At 36.8% G+C, this 24,715-nt stretch overlaps 1 protein-coding gene across 1 annotated transcript in view; it reads right to left on the reverse strand.

Annotated features, from left to right (window-relative positions):
* WDR72 (WD repeat domain 72) overlaps window positions 1-24,715 on the reverse strand; it is a 184,067-nt gene that overhangs the window by 68,674 nt on the left and 90,678 nt on the right. Inside the window, exons 14-17 of the mRNA XM_040969291.1 lie at window positions 18,603-19,411; window positions 15,961-16,049; window positions 11,212-11,291; window positions 7,033-7,228 (exon numbers count right to left, since the gene is read on the reverse strand). Of these exons, the coding sequence (XP_040825225.1) occupies window positions 7,033-7,228; window positions 11,212-11,291; window positions 15,961-16,049; window positions 18,603-19,411 (1,174 nt within the window). The remainder of the gene's footprint in view (window positions 1-7,032; window positions 7,229-11,211; window positions 11,292-15,960; window positions 16,050-18,602; window positions 19,412-24,715) is intronic.

Here is a 24,715-nt window from a genome sequence, read left to right on the forward strand (position 1 = left end):
AGGTGCAGGGTCCCAAGGCTTTGGGTTGTCTTCTACTGCTTTCTCAAGCCACAACAGAAAACTTGATGGGAAGTGGGATTGCTGGAATAAGAACTGGTGCCCATATGGGATCCTGGTACATGCAACGTGAGGATTTTAGCCACTGGGCTACTGGCTACCAGGCCCTAATCTTGTTCTTCTGAAATTGCCCCAGGCAGGTATCTTAAAGCAAAATAACCAAACAAACCAAAAAACCTGACTGTGGCACATCATGGTAGATGGTAAAGGTGGGAATGTGTATGAGAGCAAGAGAACGTATCAACCAGGAAGCAGAATGAGAAAGGAAGGAATTTGCAATATTTTTCACAACCACTCCAGTCAACTCAGGTGTTACACTTCAACTACACTCTGGGGATATAAACTATGGGCCTCCTGCCAAAGCCCCACCTGCAAAGTTTCCATCTCCCAATAGCGCCATCTTGTGACCAGGTCTTCCATCACAATTAACTCTCGAGGGACACTCAAACTACAATACAATCACAGCAGGAAAGGAAGGCCTGCATAACATGATATTCAAAGAGGACGCATATATTCTGAAGAGAACAGTACAAAGGCATAAGCATTTCTGTATAATTTCTAGGTCCTTCAATTTCGAGGTTTTTGTTTGTTTTAAAGATTTACTTATTTTCTTTGGAAAAACAACCACAGATAGGAAGAGAGACAGAGATAAAGACCTTGGACCACTGGCTCACCCTCCAAGTGATCACAATGGCCAGAGCTGAGCTGATCTGAAGTCAGAAGCCAGGAGCCTCCTTCAAACCTCCCATGTAGGTGCAGGGTCCCAAGCCTTTGGGCCATCCTCTGCTGCCCTTTCAAGCCATAAACAAGGAGCTGGATGGGAAGTAGAGCAGCCAGCACACAAACTGGCACCTATATGGGATTCTGGAGGATCAGCCAATGGAGTCACTGCACGAGGTCCAATTGTGTGTTTTTTACATAAGCTTGTGGAGAAACAAAAAAGCAAAGGTGACTTCATGGGTCTTGGTTAATGGTTACATTTTTCTCTTTCCAATTTTTGATTGACAGAATCTTTCTCACTTTTCAGGTCTCAGTTTAGCAATCCTTTCTTCTAAGATAGCCTTTTGCTCCCTAAGTACTGTGTTATTGGGTGAGTCCACTGGAACCTCCCACAGCCTCTGTTGCGACATCTTGTATATGATTATAATTAACTTGATTCCAATTTTGTAGTTTCCTTTGGGGAGTTTCAATTTGCTCTCTTTGGTATTCTAAATTCAATCCTTGGGTCAGTTCCAAGAGGCAAAAAGAAAATGACATAGAAGATGATACATTAATCAAAAAATTCAAAAACTGGAGATGAGACGCTGAAAAATACTGAACACTAAGTCACCAACTTGCATGGTGAAAATCTGAAATCTGTTCAATAGAACTTCCCACATGAATCCACCCAAAAACTGGGGTCAGGGCCCTTTCCTGCTGAAAACAACCAAGAGCTCATGATTATTTGCATGCTTGTTTACATATAAATAATATACATGTTATTAGTAGTGACATGATTTACATCATAAAATATATACAAAAATAGAAATTCCAAAAGGAGGAAATGAACACCACCAACTCCCGACCACTCCACCACCACAGCCATACACACACATACACACATACACACATACACAGGGCTTCTTTGTGTGGCTTGGATATGTGAGTATCATTTCTGCCTTGTTTGGATAAGTTTTCACATCAGTATTATCTTAAATTCATCCTTTCTCAGCTGACACTTGTCTGTTTGTTGCACATTTTGACGAGAATTAGCTTAGTTAAAATTAGAAAAAAGTAAAATCCTTGATCACCTAAACATACTTGAAACTGGGAATTCACTGGGAGCAGTCTTGTGTAGAGGATGTCCCACACCTGTTTCAGCCTATCTGGTTTGCCACATGTGATGCTGCACTCACTATCCACCACAGAAATCAAGAAAGAATAGGTCCCTAGGTCATGGCTTTTAAAAACCAGCTAACATACTCCCAACTAAAACAGGTGTCTGACATCCGCTCAAATGATTTCTCTTTTCTCCTAGAAAACCCCAAACCTCCACCGGAAATCCTATGCCTTCTGAGATGTGTCCATCCTGACTTCTCTGCTCCTTGCTTGCTTATATTACAGAACTTTACTAAAAGATGGATGTGGCCATGAATAAGTTTATCCTTGGGGCTTGGAGAGCTCTCAATGGGTGGAAAAAACAATGCACTTGCAGTACACAGACAGCCACGGAAGAATTTCCCTGGAATTCAACCTTATTTCAAAAGCCTTCCATAACTAGAAGGATTGCCTTTTGAGTATCTGCAGCATGCCCAAAGCCTGTCTGAAACCTGGACTTCCATACCAGGCTGTAGTTGGGAATTCAGCAGCATCTCCGAAACTTTCTGTCAAATGAGTGCTCATTTCCTTGATTTACAACAAATGCATGGTTTTATTTAAACAAGAAGCACATTTTCTTTATTTAATTTTCTGCATAAGTCTTTGAAAATGATGCATGTAATAAAGATTATTTGCAGTACCCGCGGTTGATGCATCATGTTCACAACCACACGGTTTAACATGAGATTTAAATTCAGCCAATAATTCCAAGGTGACAGTTTTATCTACAAAGCTCCATTTCTATTTCAACCAATTTATTTAATGGGATAATTTAGAGCTTTCATTTAAACTGATCCGAACAGCACTGAGAAAAAGAAAATGGAACTTCCAAATGCATTTTTAATAATAGAAACTATTGCTGTGTTTAAAGCAATGGATCTGAGACTCCAATGTGAGCGTTAATTGTACAATGTCTTATTAGAGTGATGCCAGGAAGATAGCCACGGGATCATTAGGAAACTACAAACTCAGTTAAATTCTGCCACCCTCACATAAAACATTTAGGCATATTAAGACATCAAGTAAAATTCATGCCATGAAATACACCAAGCGAAAACCTTGAAAAGTAAATAAGACACAAAAGCACATAGTACAGTCATAGTACAGGCTTCATCTCTGGCTCCACCATTCCCATTGCTTTCCAGACTCTTCTCATATAAATAGTTCCAGAAGTGAGCTGATCTTCCTTATTATAAAGTCTGAGAAGGCAATGATTGAACACTCTGCATTTTCTTTGGTAATTGAAACTATGATTTATGGGAGAAGAATAAAAATCAGAGAGAACCACTCAATAAATGATTCAATGTATAGATCAAGCTGAGTTAGGGCAAATTTTCTTTATGCTGCCAGTATGCAGAATATAGTTTACTGGATAAGAGTATGGTCTTGCAGAGAATACCTGGGATTGCTTCTGAGTTCCAGTTAACTTTGTGTCTGTATACAAGATATATAACCTCTCTTATGTCACAGTTTACTCATTTAAGAAGTGGAATAATCAAAGGAACTTGTATGGGGACAGACAGATTTTTGAAACATTTTTAATACTACTTATTTTAATATATATGGAAAGATATGACTATTATATTCTAATTAAAAGATGTTTTCTCAGTACAAATCTAGGTGGCACCATGGGAACTGCTCTCTACGTAGAGTTTTTGTAATTTGATAAACTTCACTTCCAGACACACAGACATTTTGAAAACGAAAGTTGTTTACACAAAGGACTTGAATTCTGGAAGAGGAGTGACAGGATTACTGTGGCTTTGGTGAGAATTAAAGGAAAAAAGTGGGAATAACCGTCAATAAGAATTTGGCACAGTACTAGAATGTAGAAGCAATTCCTTCACTGAGGCAGGTATGTCACTCAGCAGTTAGGATCCCTGCTCTCCTCTGGATTCCAGCTTTCTGCTTATGCACACCCTGTGTGCTGGGAGGAAGGGTGAGAGCAGCACATGGTGATCCTGTCATTGATGGAAGATCTCTCCCCTTGTTCCCCATCCCACTTTTTGTCTTTCAAATACATATATATTTTTAATTGAACTCAGTTGTTATTTTTGTAGGTTTTTCCCTGTGAGTTAATATTACCCTATTCCTATAAGGCTAATAAACCAAATATAATTCATCATAGCAAGAAAGGAAGTTTAAGATTATCCATGGATAACCCAAGCATTATATTTTATGTTCGAATTATTTGCAAATAAAATGAATCACCAACAAATGAGTAAAATTAAAAAAAAAAAATGTTGTGGGGTAGGCAGTTAGTTCAGGGTCATGAGCTTGGAAGCCACTCCCACTGCTCCTCCTCCCTCATGTGGTCCCTTCTGCCCACCTGTGACACCTGCCTATCATCACCTGGTACCTGAGCTGGAGTGGTATTGCATTGCAAAGGCCCATGATAGGGAAGGGCTCACTCTCTTGGTCTCATGCTTCTATATTTCTAGCACTCTGACTCTTGGCCTCCCCAGTACCTGCTTGCTCTCTGGCTTCCTGCAGGCAGACTTTGAGGACAGGTAGCCCTTAAGCATGGCCCCTGTACGTCTGTATTCCTCACCCTCTGTTCACCGCTTGGGCGAGTCAGTGAAGAGGCAATGATAAGATGCTTTATATTTCTAATTTGTGTGCCTTCAAGAGTTCCAGGAGAGGTGAGGCTTAGCAGTAACAAAACATGGACAGAGAAGCCAGGAAAAGCTGAATGTTTCCAGCTTTGTAAGTGGGTCCAGGTTGTTCGCCGCACATATCTTAGGATAACTGATACAGCTAGAGAAGATGGAACATAGGTCTTCAGTTTAATGGATAGACCTCAAGGTAATGACCTCTTGGGATTTCAATTCAGACTGGATCGCCACATGGACTTGTCATTTGCTAATTTCTAGTGTGTCCTATTATCACCAAGCTTGGTTACTAAAGAATCCTGAGTACACTCTAGACTTGTCTGGTGTGATCTCACTCCCACCCTGCAACAAAATTTCCAAAAAATCAGTGATGGGATGGAAAGCTCACAAAAGAGAAATAGCAAAGATCTGACAAAATTAATTATTATAAGTCATTTACCCTAAGGATAGTGTATGAAAATACACAGCATAGTGACACTTAGGGAAAGGCCAGTTGGACTTTGAAATTAAAAAAAAAAATATTTATCTGGTAAAAAGCACCTATATTTCTCCTTAACCAGAACATCTGAAATAAAAAGGTTTTTGCTTATTTATTTTTTCATCTCATCAAGTAATGTGGCACAAGACTAAAAAAGATCTTTTACATACTTTTACTAAGTTCTTTTAAATAGTTTTAAAATGGCACATTTATCAAGGTGGAAAGGACAACGTTAATATCTAATAATACTGTTTGGATATTTCCTTCCTCAATGCATGTTATAAATTTCTAACTTAAATGTAATTAAAGTTAATATTTACTAGGAGGTGGAATTGCTTTAGAAAACATGTACTCAAATTTTATGAATGTTTTTACACTTTTAAAAATAATATTCTAAATTTCACTAAACAATATATAAACTTTGAACATTTTGACATTAATAATAAATTATAATCAACTATAATTAACAACAAACTTAAAATCCCAGTGTTGTTACTCACAGTAACTAAGTTCTATAGTAAAACCAGCTCTTAAGGCAGAGCGTGAACCGGGTACAGAACTTGGCTCAATCCAGGAAACCTTCAGAGATGGGTAGGCCACCTGACAACATAACTCATCTTACATTTTACTTTGGTTGACTTACAGAAACCTTACCCAGGAAGGAAGCCTTTGGCAATGCATCAAGTAGACTGTTGAGACCAAGGCTGAGACTCAGAAATGCCACACACAGAGAGCTTAACATGTGAAGAACGACACTGTCTTTGGAATGGCAGGGAAAGGCCCATCAGTGACATTAGGGCTGGCTGTCTCCCTGAGTCTAGCATTCAAATAGATTCACTGCAAGTTAAATGAAATGGAATTTTCCTTTCTTGAAAGTTACAATACAATGATAATAATGAGATTGGCTCAAAAGGTTGCTCCTTCACAAAGATAAATTTACCAGAGAATTAGAAGCTAATATCTGGAAAACAAACAAACCCATAGTTTGAAGCAGCCTTCTAGCTTTAGCAAATTATTCACTGAAGTCAGGAGCAACGGAAGCATTTACTGTAGAGTTAAGAAATCCTACCTATTTTGCTCTCTCAGTTTCACTGACTATGTGTTTTTTTTTCTTCTTTTACTATACTATACTTTCCTATCAGTAATTTTATTAAAAATAATGATAACACATTTCCATAATCGCATTTGCCTGATTTAACACTGTAAATACATATAGAAATATTTATATGAGCCCAAATAAAGGAAGTTTCTTTTTTGAGAGCTAAAGAAGTACATGAAAAATTGAGAACCTAGAGTAGGTAAATTTTAACAAGCTTTCCCTACAAAAACACGTTTAGTTATATTATCAATTTAATTAGCAAAAGGCTTAATACAAAGATGAAAATTAAATTAGTACTTACTTTTTCCCAGGGGAGAGCGTGAACTCAGTACTTACTTTTAAAACTGCTTTTCATGCTCATAAGCTAATGGGCTGAAGAATCAGGTATCATTTTACAGTGTAAGTTTTGACTTACCTTGTAGAAATAAACCTTAAAGATTGCTCATACTTGGTACAATGATAACATTATAAAATCAATGGTTCTACTACAATACAAGACTAATTTCTTGTATGATATAGCTTGATTATCACATTTGATATTAGCCAAAAGGCTGAGAAGCGATGATATAGCTTGATTATCAAGCTACAGAATGAGAAAAAATTTAGGGTTCACCAGTTTTAGGCTGCCCTTACACAATATATCCCCATGAAGCTATTATTTTCAATTGTCTTCACTTATAATCACTTAACTTCAAAGTATTATTAGAAATAACAAACTTTTTTCTAGAAAAAAATATGATTGTAATGGAATCTACAATATCTTCAACAACTTGACAGCCAGAAAAGAACTGATAGCAAGCTAGATCAAAAGTAGGCACCCGAGTTGAGATTCACAGTTGTTACATATTGTGATCTAAATATCAGAGAAGTGTACTCTAAATAGCAGAGAAGTTCGAATAAATGAGAAATTCAGGAAATGCTGTACTCACTGTGCGGAGGCACACTGGTTCTAACATACTGCAACTCTAGCTCCTCAGCCCATTCCTTCTTTGGGACAATCTGCTGTAGCTCACAGTTGCCCTTCTCCATCAGGGACACTGGCTGGCTGCTGACTGGCACATTTTTTAAAACCTTCATGTGCTGTTGAACTTCTGCCAGAAGTACAGCCTGTATTGCTTCGGTTACCTGTAAAGGTTTATTATGAATTATTTTTATTATGGTTTCAAAGACTTGGACGATCTTGCAAAAGATCCAAAGTTTGGAGTATTTACTTAGGAAAAAAAAAATGAAGTTTCCCATAAAGGACAATGTTCAGTGTTGGAATTAGCATCCAAAGCAATTAATTGTGGGTCATGAGGATGAGAATCCAGACTTTCATGTTGTTCTTTTGTAAACACAAGAGGTTCTGAATGAATGCTTGAGAGACGTATACAAGTATTTCTAATTATGACATTTTCATTGTTTCCTGAAGTTAAAACTAATTTTAACTTCAGGCAAACTTAATTTTTATCCTATTGCTCTGGAAGATAAAATTAATCCCTCAAATTCTGCCTAGCTTTAATATTACTTAGCTAAGACTACTGGGTTTAAGCATTGTTTAACACAGAAAGTCACAGAATTTTGATGGTAACTATCACTACACTCTGCGCACGCTCATGATAGGTTAAAATATTTTATAAAGAATTCCTTCTAATGTATGTGCAGTGCCAGTTAAGCACCTGTGGTTGGGCTGAGGGCCAGGGTATGTTGGCCAGGGAGCATCTATGAAATATCTTTCTTTTAAAAATGAAAAACCTTGGTGGTAACATCCCTGGGTTACACAGGCTTATTGGGCAGGCCTATGACTTCTACTTCCATGTCCTTTCTGTAGTGCATGTCCACTCGGGATTCTTTGCCTTCACCCATCAGTGTGGAAACTAGTGACAGTTTGCCTAGAATCCTTAACACTAAGAAATAAGGAGGGGCCACTGCCATGGCCAAGTCTCTGTCTGCATCACTGGCATCCAACACGAATGCGAGCTCATGTACCAGATGCTCCATATCTGATCCAGTTTCCTGCTTATGTCCTGGGAAAGCAGAGGAGCATGGCTTAAGCCCTTGGGCCCCTGCAAATAACTACATGGGAGACCTAGAAAAAGCTCTTGGTTCCTGGCTTCTGATTGGTTCAGTTCTGTACCACGTACATGTAATAGTATGTACTGTCATACAAGTATATTATATGTCCTCATAACTATCACGTGATGAGCAGTCAGCACTGCACTGATACATGAGTCTAACATATAGATCATGAATCTAATATAGAGCTTCATATACCACAGTGCTGTAAATCATGCCTATTGACATTTACCATATAATAAGATACATGATAATGTACTACTACTGTGTACGGTACTTCAGTAGCATGCCACTGCATCTCATAGTATCGGTAAACAGGCAGATTTATGTATATAACATGATGGGATATATTGTACTAATTGTTTATGATGAATTACTTTATGTCCCTGAATTTATTTCATTTTAACTTTGTCACACATTATTATTTCACAGCATTGATTGTAAGATGTGTTAGGAAGAACTACAGGTTAGAAAGAGAAGGCTTGAATTTCTGATCCACCTAGATATTTACAGCAAGGATTACTTTGAGAATTCATGAACTTCCTTGAAATGTCATGCCCTCGATTATCAAAGCCTTAGACAATGAGAGAGATTAGGATGAGAGCTTCTAATAACAGAATACTGTGTAGAACTTTCCCTACACATATCTAAACCTGAAGGAGGATGTTGAAGATCTATGTTCTATGTGGATCCAGTGTATCCCTCAGAATGGATGGTTTGACCACATACCTCCATTGATTTTACAGCTTCTCTTTCACTCTGGAGTGATCATTATGTCTTAGAGTACTTACAACTGTGATATAAAATATCATCTATCCCGCTAGATGAAATGCCCTAAATTAACTTGCACTGATATTCCCTCTTAAATAAATACAAGGGCCTATGCAATCTATCGTAATATTTTGGATTATTACATTTGCATGTCATGACTTCAGTTTTTAACTGTTAATTGCTAAACCCTGAGCAGCTTAGTTTTTACTACAAATTTGCATTATGAAATAAATATGAGCGTGATCCAAAAAAACAGTAAAAAGGAATAAGAGTGGAATAAAATATGTGAATCATGAGTGGAATAATTAGAGCCACAAAAATACAAAATGATTAGTAGATGGTACACATCCAACTGGAAACAATATACGCCCTTTGGCTCAGCATCGCTCCCATTCAGAGAAGTGGAACATTTTATAAGCAGGTTATCGCTGTGTCTGGTATACAGTGAGCACTAAATAAATGCTGATGGAATTAAAAACGGATTCCCCATACTTACACAACAGGAATTGTGAAAAATACAATTTACTGATATTTTATAACACAACATTTGGAATGTCCAGGATATAGATATAAGCATAGTCGAACAATTTTGTACAGAGTAAGGATAGCATTTTCTCCACCAAAGCATAAAAGTTTAAGGGGTTTCATTGCACAGTGGCAGGTGACACTGATCTTTGTGATGCTGGAATCACATATGGATGCTGTCGGTTCCTGCCCAGCTATTTTGCTTCTGATCCAGCTCCCTCTACATGACCAAGGAACCCTACATGGGAGAATAAGATAAGGATTTGGGGTTCCCTGCTTTGACCTGGCCCAGCATTGACCAATTCAGTCATCTGGGGAGTGAGCCAGGGTATAGAAATGAAAAATATCTTTCTCCATCTCTGTCTCCTTCTTGTGATTTTAACAATGATCTAGCACTGAGCACCATGGCAAAAGAACTGTCTTCACAATGTACATAAATAAATTTCCCTTATAAGGTAACTATGCAAAGTGTTATATTATGTCTTGAGGAATTGTTCTGAGATTAAAGCAAGGCTTATAAATCCACTGGCTGGAAAGAGGCACTCACAAATTTGAACCATAAATATATTACTAGAAATATATCCTGTGTCTTGCATAAGCAACATTTTTTTTTAACATCTTCTTGGCACAGAGCATAATAAAAGCTCAAAGAAACACTACATCCTGCTTATTTTGCCAATGTTCAGGTATTCTATAATAAAACCATTTTTCCAACACTGATTCACGCTGCCCTTCCATATCTTTGCAGTGTTTCCTGAAAAAGCAACACCTCTCACTGGAGGCTGCATGTCATTGTACTCATTGGCACCAAGTTATAAAATCCAAAGAACTTAAGAACCCAGCCAGAAACATGCAAAGCTGCAACACCCAAATTTTCTTGCACCTTTTCCAGAATTTATTAATGTGATGAATACTTCATATGTGAGAAGCAAAAGAGAACGGCTCTATATGAACTCATTGCTTTGCAAAAAAAAATTTTTTTAAATAGTAAAAATAAAAGCCATTTATCTTGTCCTTTAAAGTAAGTATTCAGTTTTTTAAGTCAAATTTTGATGTGTTTTACGAATGTTCTATTAGCTAACACAATCTAAATCGCTGCTTAAAGGAAAAGCTTTATAAGAATTTTAGGATTGGTTACGCAGACATTTAAACATACACTTCCAAGAGACTATATTGATTTTGAAGGGCCCTGGAAATCTCATCCCAGTTCACATGTGAGGAAGAAGAAAAAGCCAACATGGTAAATCTATCTTCCAGAGTCACACATCAGACTAATAGCAGAAATGAGAGGAGGAGTTTCAAGCTTGGGCTTCTGGCAGAACAGCACATATTCTAGTTACATTTGTCCTATTGACAGTGTTTCACGCAAGGAGACAGAATCAAAAAACTTGAATGCCCAAACCATATTCGATTCCAGGGTGGAAAAATGAGTTTTAATCTTGCGTAAGATTCCCAAATGTAGGAGCTTTAATGTCACAGCACATTTTGAAATCAAATAGCAGATGACTATGTCAAACGCAAACCTTAAGCTGAAATTGAGCATGAATTTCCCTGCTCCCTGCCCTGTGTATTCTCGCTTAAGTTACTTTCCTGGTTTCCCACATCCCTGTCCTGGCATCAGGCCTGTGAGAAGAAATGCATTGGGAGGCTGCTTTGAAAGGACAAGAGTGCTTTTCATTCTGTTCAGATAAAGCCTACAGTAAGTCACAGCAGGATAGGACATTCCCATAACTTCAAGAACATGAGCAACATCCTACCTGTACTGACTGATCTCTCCAACAGGAAATCAGCTTCACGAGTGACAGGTCAGCCTCGGGCATATGGGATTCATTCTTTCCTAGAAATAGACAAAACACGTTGGCATTTTGAGAGTATTAAAAATTGCAATTCAATGGTACTTAACCTAGATTGCATATTAAAATCATCCAGTAAGTGTGGCTTTGCAAATACAATGCCTAGGTTTTATCTTCCAGAATGTTGGGTGCAGGAATGAAGCAGGCATTAGTGCTTCTTACCAAGTACTGAATTTCATGGTTAGGAAGCATTCATATGCACACATGTCTGTGCATTTTTATCAGTGATACTACACAAGCTCAAACTGAATCCAACTCAATTTTATAACTATAACCAATTCTTGCACTTTTCGCCAGATTAACTGAATTTTGCAATTCTGTGTCCATACAAATAGTTCTTGAAATTTTATCATGCCATGGATCAGTATCACATAAACAATCAAATCGAGGACTTCCTTTGATTTCTCTTTGCCTAGTTCTTCCATGCTGATCAATAGGTAAGGCACTAATGTGTCAATTTGACTCATTTTGCTATGTATTGTTTCTTTTAAGTTTGCCCCCTGGAATGTCCTTTCTATCTATCTGCCTTAATGTTTGGAGTGAAATTTTCAGAGTGAGCTAGAGCTTGGTCTATTTAAATTGATCCATATAGTGTCCAATAGCCCTTTACACAAAAAAGCACTTAATAAGTACCTTTTCATTAATTGAAAATGTACATATAATCATCTGAATGTAAAAATCAATGAATTAAACCTTCCTGATGGCTAAAGTATATTATCTAGGTGTCAGACCCTGGGTTTAAGTTAGAGAGGAATGCTAAGGGCTTGCACTGATCGGAGAATTGCTGCCCTAATCGTCTATTTAAATGAATATATTAATACGTGCTTGACATCCTGGTATCAACTATTTAAATATTTGCTCAATGTGCCTTTTCACTGAAGTGCCATTCTATGTATTAAGACATTATTTTTAAAATATATTAGCAGCCAAGGAAAAGAAACAGAAGGCCTTCAGGCAATAACACAGTTTGAAAACAAATATATAAGATGGCAGGGAAAAACAGAGCAAGAAACAGAGATGAGAGAAAGCATCTGCCTTTTGCTTTGCTCCCCAAATGTCTGCAGGAGGCAAGCCAGAGTCCATCTGGCACCATGGGCCTAGAACTCAATCCAGGCTATTGATTTGGGTGGCAGGGATGCAAGTCATTGAACCATCATCTGCTGCCTCACAGGATATGCATCAGCAGAGAGCTCCACTGGAAGGAGAGGAACTCCCACTGAAATCAGGCGTTCCAGTACAGGATACAGGCTTCTCAAGGGCTATCTTCACCATCATGCCAAAAGCTCACTCCTTCCAAAAATGTGTGGTACATCTACTCTATGGAACATTACTCAGCCATTAAAAAGAATAAAAGTCTACCATTTGTAACAAAACGGTCCTCACTACAGACCATTATGCTCAGTGAAACAAGCCAATCCCCAAAGGACAAATACCACATGTTCTCTCTGATATAAGGAAATTTTCATGCAAAACGCAAGAACAATACATATGTAGGTAAACATACAAATATGTGTAATCACCTAAAGGAACTGTACAATAGAGATTATCATACCAAGAAATGAAGATACAATGCAGTATGCCTCTCTACTTCTAAATGAAAGATGGATGACTAATGAAACTGTTAAATACATCTTGACAATAAGCCACTGTCCTACACTTAAACAGAATGATGGCCTTATGACTGTTTCTGAAGGACAATACTACAGTATAATATGAGGGAAATTGGTGGAAGAGGGGATTTGGGGAACGGGAAGGTGAAATTCCTGATCCTATGGAACTATATCATAAATTATTTAATAAATTTTTAAGAAGTTAAAAATGTTAAAACTCTAATGATTACATATTTCTCTGACAACAGAGCACTTGACTGTAATTACTACATACCAATATAAAACATGCCAGTATTGTAGAGCACACTTTTGAAGTCCTATTTTTCATTTCCAATTGAACACAGCTGGTAAGAGAAATTCTTTTTCACCTTTTTTCTCTCATTCTGTTGACCTTGTGACACAACCATCAAAGCTAAGTATTGGTCTCCATTGTAACTACTTACTGGCATCGGGGGGTACTTTAATGTGGATGTTAAAATTTTAATATGAGAGTGAAAGGAGAGCCAACTATCCTTGGCAATGTCAGTGAGTTAAAGCATTAGTTGCAACTTCAGGGGGAAGATAAAAAGAAAACATCTCAGGCTTTCCAATAGTACCCAGCCATTCGTTCTGACAGAAGTGAGGATTGGCTCCTGTCAACCCTTTTGAAAGTGCACTTCAGGGTATTACTTTATTCTTTGGGCTTTGGTTTTACAAAATTAAGCCAAGTCGTGAATCTTTGCTTTTCTTTCACCTGCCATCTCTTATTTAAAAACAGTTCATGTTTCCTCAGTGCCTCTCTGAATTTCAAATGCTATAGATGCCACTCTAAATATCAGGGAGATGTTTTCAGAAATACCCCAGTTGCTCAGACTTCTCTGGCACAGCCGTAAGAAAACCAAGGGCCTCGTTGGTTCTGGCTGGCAAGTGTCAGTTTTTGTGTAATCACGGATGTTAAGTTTTAAACTCTAATCCAATTCCCAGTGTCATTTAAAAAAAAAGTGGATAATGAACCCTAACAGGGACAACTATAGGTGGTTCTGATTTAAGTATGAGTAGTGACCTGAACTGGTAGAAAGAGAAAGTTCAGAATGAACTTTGGGTTGGATTGCTGGCTCCTCTGCTCCATGCTGTGTGACTGTGAGGGCATCATTCAATGGCCTCCACAGGGAATGAACAGAACAGCTCTTAGGGTGAAGCACTGGGCCTATATTAAATGAGATACTATATGCATATCCATTAGTACTCAATGACTAAAAGCTATTAAAAAGCTCTCAACCAGATACAGTGCACTAGCCTAGCATCTGAAGTCCTCTCCTTGCACATGCCCCGGGATCCCATTTGGGCACCTGTTAGTGTCCCAGCGGCCCCGTTTCCCATCCAGCTCCTTGCTCGCGGCCTGGGAAAGCAGTACAGGACGGCCCAGGACCTTGGGGCCCTGGACCCAAGTGAGAGACCCAGAGGAAGCTCCTGCCTCCTGGCTTCAGATTGGCTCAACCTTGGCAGTTGCAGCCATCTGGGGAGTGAACTAGTGTACAGAAGATCTTCCTCTCTGTCTCTCCTCCTCTCTGTATATCCGACTTTCCAATAAAAATAAGTAAAACTTCTTTTTTAAAGCTCTCATCTGAAAATACTTTAAGAGCTCCTTTTGATATTCCTATGAGGACCATGATGCACTGTTTATTGTTAGGGCCACACCATTATTTAGGTCATTTAACTGTGGAAATCCAGAAGCACAAAGCACAACCAATTTGAAACTTTATTCCCATTACATGCATACAGGGAACACGGTTTTCAAAAGATGAAAAAAAATGACATGTCCTAGCCACATAAGCAGTAGGTGGCAGAGCAGGCTCTTGAACTTTAGCCTATTCTCCCATTTATTTCCAAAAGCATTTTACTAGTCATTATTTATTCTTCAATTGCATTCATTCACCAACTTCATTCATCTACTAATGCAATATTGCGTATTTAATTCTTTCTAGGCACTGTTTTGGGAACCGGAAACACAGCAGTTTATAAACACAGCAGTTTATAAAAAATTGTGACACTCCAGGCCGGGTGCAATAGCTCAATGGTGAAATCCTCATTTTGTAAATGCCAGGCTCCTGAATGGGGACAGGTTCTTATCAAAGTTGCTCCACTTCCCACTCAGCTCCCTGCTTGTGACCCGGGAGCAGTAGAGGATGGCCCAAAAGTTTGAGACCCTCAGCCATTGGGAGATCTGGATTCCCAGATGGAAGTAAAAGCCAGAGCTGGGTAGGCTGAAGCCAGGATTCAGAGCCTAAATACTTGCCCATCTTTTACTATCTTCTCAGATTATTAGTAGGAAGATGGATTAGAAGCAGAGTAGCTAGGACACTTGGCAAGCAGTGACCCAGTCACTTTGCCACAAAGCCAGCTCTCAGTTATTTGATTTCATAGATGTGAGGGGTGACTCCAACATTAGCACTGATGATTGATACACCCCCACTCTCACCGCGCGGCACGATTTTAGATATGCCACAGCTCTAAACAGTTGCTTCCCTTAGGCTCCAGTTCATTTAAGTGTCAGTTTCAGGCTCTTTAGTTCCATGCCCAATTTTGTTCCCTGACAGCCTATCTACCGATCACTTGTGGCCCTTTATCGCTGGCCCCTGCCTACTTCCACATCCACCAATCCCCGTGACTGAGCACTCCCAGTACCCACCCTTATCCTATAAAAGCAAGCCCCCTTCCTTTGTCTCTTTCCCAGCTCTTGGCTCTCCTGATTCTTGGCTCGCCCAACTCTCTCCTTCTCCCTGCAGTTCCCTCCTGTCCGTATGGCAGGAGACCTCTCTCATTTCTCTCCTTGCTCTCTGCCTTCTCCCCGTTCGTGCTGTCATCTTCCTCTGCTCTGTTTTCTCTCGCGTACCTGCGGCTGCCTTGCCTACTGGATGGAATAAAGCCATTCCCCATAGCCACCTGTCTTGCTGGAAAAGACTTCCTGTGTAACTTGCCGCATCTGGTGTCTTGGATTAATGGCAAAAATTTCTAACATTAGGGAGAAAATGTCATATACTGTCTATGACTGTAATTCCCTTACCATTTCGCAGGTAACCATAGAAGCTTGACATATTCAAAATATCACTCCCTGGACTTTTCAGCTTATGAACAGACTCCATTTTGAAGGAACTGTTGAGGGAGGAAAAAGATTGAAACGATAACATTAAAGATATAGGAAAAATACTAAATAAAGTAAATTGATGATATAAGTGCATAACCAAATTAACATTTGCAGGAGTTGAACAGACATGACTTTTGGAATCTTCCAATTAATCTCTTCTCTGCATATTATTTTCCTATTTTGCTTCAATAAAAAAAACTTTAATCTCAGTTGAATTTCAGATATATTACCAGAATTATCTGTAATCTGCTTTGGGTCACAAGACTTCTAGCTAATGCAATAAATTTTTGAAACCAAGAATGATGACATTTGTGTCAAAGGATTCTCCCCAGGTCTCATTAGTCTTTGCTCTGGGCCAATGTCTCAGTTATAGGAATTTTAGCTATTATTAGAGATGCATTCATGGGCTGACAGTAATTTTCTTAGAATTCGGTTAAGTAATGTTTCCAGTTGTTAACCATAAAAGGACTTTTCAGCTTTCACAACCAGAGGAAACTGTCAGTGAAATGCCCCAATTTGTTGGAAGGATTTGGTGTGACAAATCCAATATACATTATTCTGATTTCTTGAAATATACCCCTGCTCTGATAGTAGATCAAATGTGCAGTGACTGATTTAGGGAAGCAGTCTCAGATCCTGGCACCTCCACTGCACAACTTATTTGTTTTAAGGAGGGATTTCTTTTAAAAAAAAAAATCACACAACTTGTGGCAAAATTTAAGGGCCATTTAATGAAAGGCATTGGAAAGCCCATAAGCTTGCCTAAAGGTACAGACAATGCCATGTAAAAACAGAAAGAACAAACTCAGAATGAAAACCCCTGGCCAATAAGGACTAAATCTTTCCTCTGCTCTGGGGCAACACAGTTAAGGATGGGCAGGGGGTGGGTAGAAACACCTGTTTCCATCCCAAATTTGTAAGACTCAGAAGAAATGTTATTGATCATCCATCCTATCTACCACATTTTGTAAAATAGATAAGTAAGGAACAGAGAGACTAAGTGACTAGGCCATATTCATACAGCTGGTCTTAAGAAAGCCAAGATTTAATCATATGTCTTCAGATTATGTTTTCTTTAAGCATACACTGATGTTATGTAATTTTCCTAGCATTTGAAAGAAGGGAAAAGTAAGCACTCATCTGAAGTTTGTAAAAGATTTAGAAGTTTAAACAAAGAAACAAAAAAATGAACTTATATAACTGAGTCACAAAATTTACCAATCCCCGCCTTCTGATTATTAGAATCACCATGCAGAAATTGAAAATCTTATAACACACAAGCATAATAAGGCGAAGAGAAGCATCACATTGAATCCTTAACGCTGCATTTGGATTTCTACTAGACTGTAGGTTGCCTGAGGGAAGGAAGTCTATGACACCATGCTGGCACAGATACCTGCTGAACTCAGATCCTATCAAAGAATAGAAAGTTCAGGGACTACCTACTGCCATGTAGTGGGCAGTCAGAGTATCTTTTAAAAAGGTTTTCAAATGCTTTCCTCTCACACTTGGCAATTCTCTTTACTCCACTCAAACACACAATTGTTTCTCTCTTAAACCTCTGTAACTTGCTTTCATTTCATTATATTTATATATATAATATTATATATTATATATATATATATCATTATATTTATATTTATCATGCTTCTAAGTCAAGCTTCTTTCATACTTCTTTGATAGGTCAGTAAAGATGTTTTTAAGTTTTACTTGAGGTTTCTAAGTAAATACTTGGTGAGCTGTATTCAGTCCCGTAATTCAACAGTACAAAAAGGTAAATATGATCAAGACTTTAATTAGTTAGGTTTTAGAATTAGACTGGCGCTGTGTTACGTTAGCCTTGAGGAACTAAATGACTGTTAGATTTGACAATTCTGTAAATCTTAATGCCCTCATCTATACAATGAGCAAAATAATAGTGGCTATATCCCTTTGACATGCATATTAAATGAAGGATTACACAGTGCATGGTAGATACTAAATACTTCCTAACACAAAGGCATTTTCACTAAATTATGCTATCTACACATAAATTCCTGGATACTTTCTTCTATTTCAATATGTCAAAATACAAAGTAAAACATATGTTTTATAGGATGAAATTATCAAACTTTTATTGATATATATGCAACATTTCAATATAAGCGTTTATGTAAATGTTCTTTGTTCATACTTAATTCACATTGAATATAATGAATTTCCAAGTGTCAATCTCTGTATATAGGTATGAATTGACATTAATTTCAACACTGATTGTATCAAAATAGTCATCTCTCAATTACATTTCTTATGAATTTTCTGAAATATGGACACGTTTGTACATATCTATCTCTTGACTCACTTGGTATCTAGCACTAAGACTTTTTTGGCAATACTATGAAAACAATGGATATTATATTCTCAAAGAATAAAAAAGGCCATCTTCTCTAAATAGTTTTAATTTCACAAATCATTGTTTACCACCGAATGAGAAGAAATGAAGGAAGTGAGCTCAATTAGATAACAAAGATATATATTTTTTAACATTTCAAATTAGGTTGAAATCTCTACGCATTTCTTACCTGCCAGTTCCATAGGTCAATTCTAAAGGCATGTTAACTAATTTATTAATTAAAAAGAGTTTGCTCAAAAAATAAGCTATAGTCTTTGATTCCTGCAAGGAATCACAACTACTTTCCAATTCTCTTGGTATTCCAACATGGTTTAGAAGAGTGGCTGAGTATTTATTTGACAGTTCCAAAACTTTTCTGGAAAATAAATTTACTCTCGAATAGTCTTTCATTATTTCAGTGTTGCATAAATCCCAGCCTGGCAGCATTAACGAGAAGTAATCTCTGTTTGAAGCAAGTCCTAAAGAAGCAGGACCTTGAAGCTTTAAAATATTGAGCTGCTTAATGCAGAGATTATCTAGTTCTTTGTCCACTCCCCAAGGCAAAAGGCAGGACAGAAACAGTTTTGCTGTGTCTACAGTGAGGTTGGTATCAACTTTCCTTAACAGCTTAGGATGCATCTTTTTGGAACACTTCATTTTCTTCTGCCTTTTCATGCCATCATTTTCTTCAAAGAATTTGCTGATGTGATCTCCTTGGACCAGGTTTTCACTGACAGGCATAGGTTGTGCCTCGGCAGGGAGGGGACTACAGGCAGCTTTATTTCTTTTTATTGTCTTCTTCTCTGCTGTGCTCTTGGCTCTTCTTAGGATCTCATTACCATAGAATGAACTGGAAGGGTCTCCATCTCTGAGTGGAGGCAGCAGAAGTTCAAGAAGGTTTTCCAGATCAAACAGAAGAACATAAAAGTCAACATTACTCCATTTTGTCTTCACCGGCAGCACGTGGAAAGGTCCTGAGAATGATGTGGCATCAGCCACCTAAGGAGGAAGCAAAATATTTGCATCTCAAAACCCTTCATTTTTATTTTAAAAAAAAAGTTATTTTATTAAGGGTTCCAAATTAACCGCGTAGCATAAGAAGTAAGTACTCTTTAGCAGTATAGCCAAGAGCAAGTATTTCCATCTTTTGCCTTGACTATATATATTGCGAATTAAACATCCCATATTCTAACAGACTGTGAAATACCTTTTTCTTCCTAAAAATTCAACTTCTCTTAACAAACGTGAAAAGCTCCTTTGAAAGAAGATGGCATCAGATTGACATCCTCTGACACAGGTTACTGTCGCAAAGATGCACAAGGACAGCATGGTTTGAAAATTAGGGGAAAAAACAAAACAGCTGTAAAAATTTAGGAAGCATTTCAACAAGGATAGTTCCTCCAAGATATTATACACATAAATCCATATGAGACTGCTTAAAAACAAAAGCAACTTGCCTTGCAACTTGTGTTTTTTTTGTCCCAAAGATTGGTAGCGTGTTCCCATACTTCTATTATGTCCCTATTAATGAGGCCTTCACTGAGTAACCTATGAACCAAGGCCAACCTATTACATTCTACCTTCTCCGTGTCTTGTTTTTCTTAGCAGCTATCACCACCTTATACTACATTAAAAAATTGTTGACTGTACGTTTTCTCCTTCAACATTCAAGTTCCATTTTGCAGTAGTTGTGCATGGTGTCTACTCCCCACGCAAAAAATAATGATCCTGCTACATGGCATTAAATGCTTAATGAAAAAATAGGCTAAATAAATATTTGTTACACTAAATTATTGGTATAAACAATGGACTATCATGTATATATTTTAAATGATGTTGTAAGTTATAGCACTTGGTAAGGGAGGAAAAGGTGTCTGATTAAGCAGCAAAAATAATACCTAAGGTAGGAAAATTAGGTCTCTATGCATGAATATATAGCTATTTTTAAAATACTGACACATGTGTGTATGCAAATACATAAATTCATATATGTATAGAATATACATATTTCCATATTCACAAATGTATATTTATGTGTGTGTGTGTATAAATTTATATGGAGACAGAGAGATAGAAGAGTCAGAAAAGCTGTGTACCAAAATGTGAAAATTAATTACGAAGGAGGAAATAGATTCATTTCACTTGTAGTTTAAGAACTTTATGGTTTTTAAATTCCGTTTCCTGAAAACGCTTACAGTGATGATATTTTACTTTAAAATCATAAAAAGAAAGTTTAAAAGACAAACCATTAAACTTATGAACTGTAAAAATCAAAATGAATAAATTATAAAAACATTTTTACACCAATAAGAAAGGGTAAGGGTTGCAAGAAATAAGTAACTAGAAATAAGACTAGCATATAAATATAAAAATGGGCAGAGATGCACAGAAATTCAAAAAGAACACTTAAATTAAAAATAGAAAAATTGTTTTTCCATATAGTGTCACAAAGTGAAACAAGGATGATAATATCAATCACTACCTATTAAGTAGGCGGATAGGAATTTTTAAATTATTTTATGATGCAACACTTAATTAAAAGATCAAATATTTAGTCTTTTTAACTATTATGAAGGCAACATCAAAAATGTTAGATACTTAGAAACACGGACAAAACCACAGCTTCATTACCCATAAGTATGCCAAAACCAGGGACTACCCTATTATCTGCAGAAATAAAGCAATATTAAAATACCATAGAAATATAAATAATGAAAATCAAAGTCCTACAATATATTCCACAGCATGTACAACACATGCGAACCTCTTCACATAGTGCTGAACAAGGAGTCAGACACACAATTAACTCCTGATGATTTCATTCCCGTTAATTGAAAATCACAGACAAAAGCAGAGTGACATGGTTTGGAATTTGTGCACTAAGTTTACAAAGACAGTGATTGACTTTGGAGGGCATCAAAAACAGTTTGTTTCCAAGGCGCATGCGTATTTTATTTTTTAACTGTGTGCTAATTATGTGGTGCTTTCTGACAATTCATTAAGCTTTTAATTTTATGTGAATTATACATTTATGGTAATTAAATAAAGCCAACCAAAGCAGTAGCAAAATTAACAAAGTACCTTAATTCAGTTTAAAAATAGAAAGTATATCTCCATCGTTAGATAACCAGTGTTTTGTGTTTAGCATTGATGATTCCTTGATTTCAGATAATGTCATAACCTCAAGTATATATTACTAACTGACCTGTTTAATGAATAAGGTTTTGATTTTCATATAAATGCTAATTATTTCAATGGTTTTCCTTTATTTCCATTATCATCAAATAGTATGCTTGTGAGACTCATATATTAATGATAATTATAGTTCATTCATTTCTGTCATTGTGGCATACTACACAATGTTGTAGATAGTTATTCATTTCTTAAACAGACATTTCTTTTTTTCAAAACAGTGAGTATTAGCTTGACAGGACTTGCAGAGCTTATTTGCAAAACTTTGTGGCATGACACTGATCATTCACAGGACATGTGCACCTTCAGTTTGAGGAGATTCTCCTAAATATTTTCTCAAGTAATAGTATCAATTAGTGATCTCAGAACCACTCTGCAGTCCCCATTGTTCCCCTTCCTGATGCACACAGGCTTTCCTACTTACGTCGAAACCAAGAACAAAAACTGGTGGACTTTCTCGTTGGAATTTAAGTCAGAGTGTTAACAGTTTGTGTTTTTATGTATGTTCTATAAAATACATACTTTCTGTTTTTATAACTTTCCCTTGCCATACTGATTTTATGAATTATGTATTTATTTGGAAATAACCTTTTACTGGTTATGTGATTCAAATATTAACTCTTTATTTGTAGCTTGTCACAATTTTTTAGTGTTTTCTTTAATGCTCTCAAATTCAGGAAATACTTATTTTAAAGATTATACTTCACATGTTTTTCATTTAATAAAGAAAACTTACTAAAAAAGAATTACTGTATTTTTAAAATTACTGTTTTATACAGTTTTTAAATTTTAAATTTTGTCTTACATTTTTGTATTTGGTTTTTAATGGGAAATCATTCTCATGTGTTTGTTTTGATATCCAACCCCTTAGGATTTATCCTTTTCTCATTGAGCTTTCCTACCCAGGGCATTGATTAATTTGTCTGTCGCTACACAAACAGTACACAGTACGATAGTGTTAGAAGAAGACATTACCATCCGATTTATAAGTTTTTCTATCTTAGTCTTTCTCTGATCTTTCACTCATATAAACTTGAAAACAAATTTGTGAAATTCTGGATAACATCTCCTGTTTATCTAGACAACACTTAATTTTTGGCAGGTTTATTTACACCTGTTCAAAGAGGATTTCTTCATTTCTACACCTGTTCAAGAGCATTTCTCTCAATAAGTGCTTAAGTTTCATTTCATCAGTGTTTTTGTTGTCTACTTCTTTTTAGAGGCTTGTCAGTTTGACACTCTGCAAAGAAATGATTTTAGCTTTGCTTCTTTCTCACTAGAATGTTTTTCTTGAGAGTTCTTATGGGCACGCAACTTTAGTTCTATTTTCTCCCCACACTTTCAAAGTACTCTTCTGTGATTTCTGGCTCCCTGGGTGCAGTCAAGAAGTCAGCTGCTGGTCTAACTGTCACTCCATCTGGCTTTTTTTTTTTCTCTCACTTTTTAAAGATCCCGTTGTCGTTAATACTCTGCAGCTTTGCTGTGATTCTTCTAGCTTTGGATGCTGACCCCAATCCTGCCTTCTGGACAAATGTTCCCTCCCATCGTTTGTTAATTTTGTGAAGTGGTCAGACTAATCTTTTGGAATATTTTCTCTCCCCACCTTTTATCCCCATATGGGACTCTGATTAAGTATCTGAAAGAGGCTCTATCCTCTTTCATGTTTTTCTTCCCCTTAGCATCTTTGTGTCTCACGCTAGAAAATCTTCCCAGCTGTTTTTATTCTCACCTGTCTCTGACATGCCATATAACTTGCTCACTGAGTTTCCAATTTTCATTTTTACATTTTTAATTTTCCAGAAGTCTGCTTTGGCCATTAGCACCCAGCCCTGCTCCACCCTCCCCCACCCCCACACATAAACACAGGTCACTTTTATAGGCAGTTATTTTTTACATTTTAAAATGTTTATATCTATAATTAAAATTCCCAAAATCTTTGTGGGTATGACATTTGCTGTGTAGTTTTGCCGATTTTTCCTGTTTCTTTGTATGTTTTATATAAGTGTGCATGTGTGTGTTTGAAATTTCAGAGTCCTGTGAGACTCCGGTTGAAGGTGAAGTCTTCAAGTAAAAATGTGGTTTTTAATTACCAGGTAAGTAAAAATACTACCAATAAGACTGCTTTCTGCATAAAGGTTTTCTATGTAATGTTTTCTGCATAAAAGGTGTTCATTATTTTGATGTAAGTATGAATTCTGATCCCTGGATTATGGTTATCAATTCTCAGATAAAAGTGCTTGTCTCATCCATTTGGAGTAAAGTGAAACAATGGCCAATGTTTTTAGTGTCTCCTTTTGTGGAACATAGTTCTAACTTTGGTTCACTTTGTTACTCAACATGCAGTTCTTACTGATAATGGATTTATGCAATAGTCCCCAGTCCAATGTTCTGCCATTGGCCTGGGCCTTCTTACTCTGAGTACCTAGGCAGTGTTTACAATCGAATTGAATAATACCCAGAAATTGGCTTTTCTTTTTTCCCAACCTGCCTTGAACTGAGCTCAAAGTTTTTCTTATCTGTAGCAATTTTCTTAAACTTAATAACACATACATTTTTGAAGATCACTTTCAAAAATAATTTGCCCTATGTTTTTAAAGACTTAAGTAAGACTTATGTTGAGACTATTAGTCCATAAATAGAAATGTTTTCTAATAGTGTTAAAAATGAGGATAACAAAATGATACATATACTGCAGGATGATTATATATATCTATTTTATATGAGACAATTTAACAATGCTTAACAGTAATCTGATGCCTACTTGCCCTAAAAATGTTGTACAAATATTCAGATTTCATGTGATTATATTAAAAATGATATTCATCGCAGAAGTTTCTATATCAACAAGCTGAAAATAATTTGAATCTCCCAAAAGAAACATGTGGCTATATATGCTATACATATGCATATAGTTACATAATGTGCTATTATGTTGAAAATCTCTTGGTAAAATATATATTATGGCAAAAACTTCACAATTAATGTTGATAAAAATATAAATTTTCAAAATCATAATACCAGTTTTACAAAGTTGCAAATATCTTTTTTGTAAGATGCATTTATTTATTCGAAAGAATCACAGAGAGAAAGATCGTCCAGCTGCTGGCTCAC

This window comes from Ochotona curzoniae, unplaced genomic scaffold, assembly GCF_017591425.1.
Source record: "Ochotona curzoniae isolate NIBS_2020 unplaced genomic scaffold, NIBS_Ocur_1.0 scaffold_4701, whole genome shotgun sequence".
Taxonomy (NCBI): Eukaryota; Metazoa; Chordata; class Mammalia; order Lagomorpha; family Ochotonidae; genus Ochotona; species Ochotona curzoniae.